Here is a 9682-nt window from a genome sequence, read left to right as displayed (position 1 = left end):
CATGTACTCTTCCTCCAGAGGTAGGTCATGTCTCCCTGCCTGTGGGATGGTGATACTGCTTTTATTCCTCTGTGAGAGTAAAAATGATGTACAATTACTATAAATACAAAAATATAAACATCCATCCATCCATTATCTGTAACCGCTTATCCAATTTAGGGTCGCGGGGGGTCCAGAGCCTACCTGGAATCATCGGGCGCAAGGCGGGAATACACCCTGGAGGGGACGCCAGTCCTTCACAGGGCAACACAGACACACACACACATTCACTCACACACTCACACCTACGGACACTTTCGAGTCGCCAATCCACCTGCAACGTGTGTTTTTGGACTGTGGGAGGAAACCGGAGCACCCGGAGGAAACCGGAGCACCCGGAGAGAACACACCAACTCCTCACAGACAGTCACCCGGAGCGGGAATCGAACCCACAACCTCCAGGCCATCGTGCCGCCCAAAATATAAACAGTAAAAGTGAAATTATTTTTACTGCGTGTCTGTGTTGTGAGCGAGTGAAGAACAAAGTGTGTTTCCAGATGGTCTCCTACAGCACACTTCATTTAACACAATGAAATATTAACCTCTAACCCTAGGCACTGGATGATAACCTCAAATAACACTGGACTGTCACCAGGAGAGATGTGGAAAGGGTTTAAAACACACACACACACACAGTATCACACTCACTGGAATAATGGGGCTGGTTTTATTCGAATATTAGGGTTTTTTGAGTCAATAATCTCTTACTACAGAGATAAATAGCTTCTTTAGATCAAATTTCCTCAGGCGCCTAAAACTTTTACACAGTTCTGTGTAACTCTGCCTCACTGTAAGGTCCAGGAAGTGAGAATCAAAGATACATAGAATGACAATAAAAGGTGCAGATTTGAATGCACTTCAGTAAAATGTAGATTTTCGCTCAGAACCATTTTCTTTTGCTTTTCTGTAGAGATTTTGAAGGGTTTTTGAAGTGATTCCTCAGTGTGAGCGCTTTCTTATACTGTGGTTATTTGAAGTTCATGGGCGTGGATTATGGTAATGGTATGTTAATTAAAAAGAACATACACACTCTCCCAGTCTGAGAACATTTGGTATTCACTACAATACACACATTCTACTAAAACATCTGGTGTTTAATGATATTACGACCCAGTCTAGGGTTGAGCCGTAACAGAATGAAGTGTGTGTTATGATTCAAATCAAATCAAATCAAATTTATTTATATAGCGCTTTTCACAACTGATGTTGTCACAAAGCAGCTTCACAGAATTCCAGTAAGACAAGATTTGACATGAAATGTAAAGACAAATGTAAAACCCTCAAGTGAGCAAGCCAGGGGCGACAGTGGCAAGGAAAAACTCCCCCAGCTGAGGAAGAAACCTTGGGAGGAACCAAGGCTCACAAGGGGTGACCCATCCTCCTCTGGTCAATCTACTGGTGATGATAGTTAGTAGTCCATGAGAACTTCAGTGTAGGGACAGCTTCAAGGCACTTGGTGGTTGCTGGAGCGTGGGCAGCTGGTCTGAAGCGTGGAGGAGGATCTCGACAGTCATCCATCAGTGTCCAGACAGACAGGTGGGCAGTCGTTTACTCGGAAAGATGTAAAGGGATGGAATTAGTTTTGAACTGTTTTGTGTTTGTAAAGTAGAAAATATGAAAATTTCCAGAGTGTGGCTAATGACTCCGGCAGATCTGACTATGACAGCATTAACTAAAAGGAGAGAACCAGAAGGACACACAGACACGGGAGCATCCTGAAACACTGGCATCCCTCCGCTCCACCGTCAACAAACCTGAGTGATCGCGAGAAGCGGCGGGACGACAGCACCAGCGTCTCAGTATACTATAATTCCCTGTGTCCATGGACCCCCCGGATCTGCCGCCTTTATCTATGGGGGAGCATTAGCTACCAAATGATAAACTAAACAAATGAGTTTTTAGCCTACATTTGAAGATTGCGACTGTGTCTGAGTCCCGAACATTTTTTGGAAGATCATTCCAGAGTTGGGGGGCTTTATAAGAAAAGGCTCTTCCCCCAGCTGAGGCCTTCTGAATTCTGGGAACATTTAAAAATCCAGTAGTCTGTGATCTGAGTGAACGTGGGGGCTCATAATAGGAAATTGTATCTTGAAGATATTCAGGAGCAAGCCCATGTAGAGCTTTATATGTTAATAACAAAATTTTGTAGTCAATGCGGAATTTAACAGGCAGCCAATGAAGTGATGATAGAACTGGGCTGATATGTTCAAATTTTCTAGTTTTAGTGAGGACCCTAGCTGCAGCATTTTGAACTAGTTGAAGTTTTCTTAAATTGCTGCTGGTGCATCCTGACAGTAGTGCGTTACAGTAGTCAAGCCTTGAAGTAATAAAGGCATGTACTAATGTTTCTGCGTCCTGGAGGGATAGGGCATTTCTAATCTTAGCAATATTGCGAAGATGTAAAAAAGCTGTCCTAGTGATACTACCTATGTGTTGATCAAATGATAAATCCGGGTCAATTATGACACCAAGATTTTTTGCTGCTGAACCAGGTTTAACTGGAAAGTTAGCTAGATCTAAAATTAAATCTGATAATTTATTTCTTGTCACTTTTGGACCCAAAAGCAGGACCTCTGTTTTGTTGCTGTTTAGAAGGAGGAAGTTACGCAACATCCAGCCTTTCACGTCTTTTACACAGTCCTCTATTTTCTTTAATCTGTGTTTGTCATCGGGCTTGGCTGAAATATACAATTGTGTGTCGTCTGCGTAACAGTGAAAGTTAATGTCATGGTTTCTTATAACTGTGCCTAGCGGTAACATGTATAATGTAAATAATAATGGTCCTAAAATAGAGCCTTGTGGAATTCCAAATCTTACTTTAGAATAATTTGAATTTAGATTGTTTACTTTTACGAATTGATAACGTTCCGTTAAGTAAGATTTGAACCATAATAGGGCTGTCCCTGTGATTCCAACCATGTTTTCTAACCTTTCTATGAGAATATTGTGGTCTATTGTATCGAAGGCTGCGCTTAGGTCAAGAAGCACCAACAGGGATACGTGGCCTTGATCAGAGGCAAGAAGAAGATCATTTGTTATCTTGACTAGAGCTGTCTCTGTACTATGATGTTGCCTGAATCCAGATTGGAATTTTTCATATATATGATTCTTATGTAGATATGAACTAAGTTGTTGGGCCACAGCTCTTTCTAAGATCTTAGACAGAAATGGCAAATTAGAAATAGGCCTGTAATTAGACAGTGTACTAGCATCAAGATTTGGTTTCTTGATCATAGGTTTAATAACTGCTAGTTTAAAAGCTTTGGGTACATGGCCCAGACTAAGCGATGAGTTTACTATAGTTAAAAGAGGATCAATAATAGCTGGTAGTACTTCTTTGAGCAACTTTGTGGGAATTGCGTCAAGTGTGCAAGTTGTACAGTTTGCGGAGGTGATAATCTTCTCTAGTTCTAATTGTGGGAGTGGGTAAAAGGTTTCAAGTCTTTCTTTTACAGTTATATTATATTTTATTTCATTCACATCAGGTGGCAGCCAGGATGGATTTGATCCTGTGGCTAGAGTTTGTTGTCTAATATTCTCAATTTTATTATTAAAAAAGTCCATAAAATCTTTACTGGTGAGAGTTGCTGGAATTAGTTGTTCAGAACCTGCTTGATTTTTTGTAATTCTAGAAAACACACTAAACAGTGCTCTCGGATTATTTTTATTATTGGAGATCAGCGAGGCCAGATATGCTGAGCGAGCTTTAGTGAGGGCATTTCTATACTCTATAAGGCTGTCCTTCCAGGCAGAATGAAACACTTCAAGCTTGGTTGATCGCCATTTCCGCTCTAGTTTTCGTAATGTTTGTTTTAAAGTACGGGTCTTATCGTTATACCATGGTGCGAGCTTTTTCTGTCTTATACTTTTATGTTTAAGTGGTGCTACCTTTTCTAAAGTAGATCGACAGGTATTTTCTAGGTAGTCAGTTAGTACATCTAGGTCCATTGGGTCTGATGGAGTTGGAACTGGGGTTGATAGTTCTGGTAGGTTTTCTATAAATTGTAGGGCGGTAGATGGTTTTATTATACGCCTTGTAGAATAGCGAGGGTTCTTACATATATTATGGATAAAACGTAGCTCATATGAAATTAAGTAATGATCGGAGATTGCTGAGGATTGCGGTAAGATATTAATTTTGTCAATGTTAAGACCTAGTGTCAGAACTAAGTCTAAAGTGTGGCTGCAGTAGTGTGTAGGCCCTGTTACATTTTGAGTAATACCAATAGAGTCTAAGATTGAGGTAAATGCCTTTTTTAGTGGGTCACTTTCCTTCTCAAAATGGATATTGAAATCTCCTACAATTATAACTTTATGATTGCACACCGCTAGGTTTGTAGCAAAATCGCTGAATTCTTTCAGAAATTCTAAGTAAGGCCCTGGTGGTCTGTAAATGTTGCATAATAAAAATGCGTCCTTTTTTGTGACCGGATTTGTAATAATAGTGGAGAGAACCTCAAAAGAAGAAAAGGTGTCACATTGTTTAAGACTAATTTCTAGGGTATTTTGGTAAATTACACATACTCCACCTCCTTTGCCTGATATTCTTGGGCTATGTGCATAATTATAGCCTAGGGGGGTGGCTTCATTTAGTGCTAAATATTCATTTGGTTTAACCCACGTTTCCGTGAGACAGAAAACATTGAATTTATGATCACTTATAATATCATTTACGATGAGTGCTTTTGAGTTTAGCGATCTTATGTTGAGTAACCCAAATTTTAGTTCTGAGGTGTTGCTGCTAGGTGTTGTGTATGATTTAATATTGATTAGGTTGCTGAAACAGGCTGATTTTGTTTTTCTACTTTTACATTTAGTTCGGGGGAAAGACACAGTCTCAATACAGTTGAACCTGGGTGACGCCTCAAGACAGTTCGCAGACGGTCGGTTTAGCCTGTCTGTCTGCAGCCTGGTCCCGGCTCTGGATTGTCAGCAGCTATCTACACTACTCTGCCGACTAACTAAAAGACTATGTGCTATACTGCAAGAAAGTAAGGCAGCACCCTCCCGCGTGGGGTGGATACCATCCCTACCTATAAGACCAGGCTTGCCCTCAAAACGTAACCAATTGTCTATAAAGCCCACTTGATTTTCGGAACACCACTTGGACATCCAGCAGTTTAACGCCGAAAGTCTGCTGTAAGCTTCGTCGCCACGCCGCATTGGTATGGGACCAGAGCAGATTACGGCATCGGACATCGTCTGGGCCAGTTTAATCACCTCTGTAATATTACCCTTAGTTACCTCAGACTGCCGCAGACGAATATCATTGGCCCCTACATGAATGACTACCCTCGAATATCTCCTATTAGCTAACAGTCTAAGGTTGCCACTAATATCCGGCGCTCTGGCTCCCGATAAACAGCTAACTGTTACTGCCGGTGCCCCTAAAGGAGTAGCTAATTTCACGTGCCGAACAATAGAGTCTCCTATAACCAGAGCACTCTTAACAGGCTCCTCAGCGGGTGCTTCGCTGAGCGGGGCAAACCTGTTTGACACGCGAATCGGAGGAGCGTGGTGTCCCGGTGGGCTAGCTTTGGCCTCAGCGTTAGCATCAGCCTTAGCTTTCCGGCTATGACGCCGAGACGTCACCCATTCACCCCGCTGTGAGGGCTCTAACGCCGGAGTCGTGGGGGTGCTAACTCTCCCTAAGGCACCCGGAGTTGCTAACACTGAATCTCGCTGTTTATCCCTCAACAATAATAAGCTCCGGATGCGCACTTCTAGCTGGTCCACTTTATCCACCAGAGAGCTAACTAGCTGACACTTACTACAAATACAACCACTATATTTATCGCTAGAGGTGGAAAAGGGCGTTAAACTAAACATGCCACACTCTGAGCAGGCAAAACAGCCAGTAGTAGCCATGGAATTGCAGGTACTTACCGCTTTTAGTGAATTTTAGTAACTTATACCAAGAACGTTACTCCAGGGTCCGGTGGCAGTTTTAGTGCCTCTGTAATGAATATTCCTGCGGAGACAATCTACAAGATAGATCTATGGATGGTTAGTAGGTTATAAAAACAGATATAAATATAGAAATAACAATGGAAACGATTAAACAGGAAAACCCGAGCGATCAAAACAGCTTCCAAACGGGTACAGAAACAGCCAAACGGGTTGCCAGATCTCCACTCTCAAACCCCTCAAACATGATTGATGTGTGGGAAATGAATAATTGTAACAGAGATGTGAATGTGGACGAAAAATGACACAAATGGAAACACAGAATGGATAATGAATAGAATATATATTGTAGATGTGATATTTACAATGACACACTAGTGAACTTCAGGATGGCCTTATGCCGACAAAAATAATAAACACACACCCCTCCTAACTGACCCACAGACAGCTCTAACTTACCTACGTGAAACAAACAGGAAACAAAAGACAATGTCTTACCTCACTCCCTAGGCATATACAAAATCACACACAGAACCCACTCCCAAAACAAACAGCCAACACTACTCTGGTGGAATATACAGGGGTTGGACAATGAAACTGAAACACCTGGTCAGTGACCATCTAGCACAAGTATTGGGCCAAGGGAATGCCATGATATGGCAGCCCAAACCATCACTGATCCACCCCCATGCTTCACTCTATGCTTCACTTCACACGGTGTGGGGCTTCTCCACACCGTGACTCTCCAGGATGTGGGGAAAACAGTAAAGGTGGACTCATCAGAGAACAATACATGTTTCACATTGTCCACAGGCCAAGACTTTCACTCCTTGCACCATTGAAACCAGCGTTTGGCATTGGCGTGAGTGACCAAAGGTTTGGCTACAGCAGCCCGGCCGTGTATATTGACCCTGTGGAGCTCCCAACCGACAGTTCTGGGGGAAACAGGAGAGTTGAGGTGCACATTTTATTCTGCCTTGATTTGGGCAGCCGTGGTTTCATGTTTTTTGGATACAATCCGGGTCAGCACCCGAACATCCCTTTCAGACAGCTTCCTCTTGCGTCCACAGTTAATCCTGTTGGATGTGTTTGGTCCTTCTTGGTGGTATGCTGACATTACCCGGGATACCATGGCTCTTGATACATCACAAAGACTTGCTGTCTTGGTCACAGATGCACCAGCAAGACGTACACCAACAATTTGTCCTTTTTTGAACTGTCACCCATAATGTTGTGTGCATTGCAATATTTTGAGCAAAACTGTGCTCTTACCCTCTGCTAATTGAACCTTCACACTCTGCTCTTACTGGTGCAATGTGCAGTTAATGAAGATTGGCCACCAGGCTGCTCCAATTTAGCCATGAAACCTCCCACACTACAATGACAGGTGTTTCATTGGCCAACCCCTGTATGTACACAGTGTTAAGAATACTTCACAAATATAAATCTAACGTCAGTAACCAAAAAGGGGCAAAACAAAGTCGTAGTCGAAGGAAGTAGGATGAGCACAAAGTCAAAACCTAAAAAACATGACAGAGAGAGAGAGAGAGAGAGAGAAAGAGAGAGAGACAACATACACAGTGCAGAGTAACAATGAATCTGGCAGAAAGTTTTGGGAAGTTCATTTCCTCATATATTACACACAGTTTGCTCTTGATTTTTATGAAGGTTTCATGAATGAGCCCTAAGGAGTGCTCTGATTGGTCGAGGAAATATTCAACCCCCCCCCCCCCCCTTTAGACTTTAATAATAATAATAATAATAACAATAACACTAATAATAATAATAATAATAATAATAATAAAAGTAAAGCATTATACTTATATAAGTTAATGACAAATTTCAAAACACAAAACCAGAGGCAACACAGACAGAAACATGGCAGAAGTGGATACAGAGCTGGTTTAGAGTTGAAGGTTGAGTGAAATGACTGGTTTTAAGTTGAGACAGAGTTGTCTTGATTTGTCACCACCACCAGCACTACCTGCTGTGGTGGTGAAGTAATCCAGTCCAGAGTGCTTTCTGCTTGTCTCAGTTTATTATAGATTCTGTGGAGCTGAGGAATGAACAGTAGAAAACTCTCTAAAGAGCTCAGATATTTTACTTCCACATCTGAAAACGTTTCCTGACTCCTCCAACACACCCCAAAGTGGCTCAATAATATTTAGATCTGGTGACTGTGCAGGCCATGGGAGATGTTCAACTTCACTTTCATGTTCATCAAACCAATCTTTCACCAGTCTTGCTGTGTGTATTGGTGCATTGTCGTCCTGATACACGGCACCGCCTTCAGGACACAATGTTTGAAGCATTGGATGCACATGGTCCTCCAGAATGGTTCGGTAGTCCATTAGTTTCAATGGCGGTTAAGGTGGAATTACACATTCTACCTTAAACATGAAGGAGTTAGGGGAAAACATTACCTTTGGGTACTACGTCCACTTTTGTAATATGAACCTGGTTAGGAGTTAGAAGATATTATCATTGGGTCCAGGTGCCACTTTCATAATATGTGACCTTTTTCTCAAGGCCACAAGTCACTGACCTTTCGGCCTAGGGTCACCTTATTCAAATGTGTTGTTTTCAAGTGCGCAAACTTTGCTTGGGAATCCCATGAATCTGTGACCTTCCTAAGTGACTTTTAACCTTTGATAACACTTAGGCCTCAGGCTTTGGCTGCTACTTTTCAAACAACCTAATAATAATAATAATACATCTGTTTTATATAGCTCTTTTCATACAACTCAAAGATTCTTTACAGAAAATAAAACACATACAAGACAAACAATAAGAGAAAGGAGGGATGTTAGTGGATGCTGAAAGTTTGCTTAAAGAGATACATTTTTAATTGTTTTTTGAATGATTGTTGTGAGTCTGTTGTTTTGTCTTTTTCTTGCATAGGTAGATGTTTTAATGAAACGATGAACACTTTTCTGTGTAAATGTGTTGATTACGGCACATTCTTCTTAGCGATTATGGCACAAAGTTAAACTCGGCTCTTGATCGTTCAGTTTTCTTCAAACTGGCACCAGCTCCAGCTACATGTCTGTGGAGGAGGGGGAGGAGGCAGACAGCTCTCTCCACTGTTTTGAAACTGTATTATAGTTCAGATTTTAAATGCTTGGTATTACATATTGCTCCTTTAAGACTTTTGCTGCTCAAACATGAAGTTACTCTGAAACACACCGTGTTTACAGTGGAGTAAAAATGACTTGTTAAAGATAATGATGACTACCTTTAGGATTCTGATGATATCTCTGTAAATTAAAGTGTAGAATGGTTTAATTGTACTTTAATATAAACAGTGATGTAACTACAGTGGAACTGACTGAAAGGTAATTCACCGGTAGGTCCAACAGGAACGACAGAGCGGACTGTGGGTAACGTTAGTCTTCCACAGCGTTTTCTCACGCCCAGATATGAGTGAGAATTACAAACACAACCCCTGAATCTCCACTCTATAATGAAGAAGAGACCTCACAACCAAACGATAAAGTGAAAGACTGATAACTGACCCTGCTTTCAGCAGCAGCACGCAATATAGTGTTATCCAATTTGTGTTTTTTTTATTATTATTCCGCGTTTCCTTTTCCGCTTAACTAGTCCCACAGTTGTCGAGCTATTGACTCCGTTCCACCTGGAAATCGTGCGTCCTATAGCAACGATGTGGGCTTGTATACAGCTTTCCAATACCCGCACTCGTTCGTCCGCTACACTCATTTTTCGCTCCGTTTTT

The 9682-nt window shown here is 41.7% G+C and overlaps 1 protein-coding gene across 1 annotated transcript; it reads right to left on the bottom strand.

The window, feature by feature from the left end:
• Nucleotides 1-1211: 1211 nt before the first annotated feature.
• Nucleotides 1212-6145, bottom strand: LOC136694256 (uncharacterized). Its single transcript, XM_066667669.1, has one exon. The coding sequence runs from the start codon at nucleotides 5905-5907 to the stop codon at nucleotides 4969-4971; it is 939 nt and encodes a 312-aa protein (XP_066523766.1). The 5' UTR covers nucleotides 5908-6145; the 3' UTR covers nucleotides 1212-4968.
• Between the last annotated feature and the right edge of the window lie 3537 nt (nucleotides 6146-9682).

This window comes from Hoplias malabaricus, chromosome 4 (assembly GCF_029633855.1).
Source record: "Hoplias malabaricus isolate fHopMal1 chromosome 4, fHopMal1.hap1, whole genome shotgun sequence".
Classification (NCBI taxonomy): Eukaryota; Metazoa; Chordata; class Actinopteri; order Characiformes; family Erythrinidae; genus Hoplias; species Hoplias malabaricus.
Note: the sequence above shows the minus strand (reverse complement) of the source record. Positions and strands in the feature narration are given on the sequence as shown.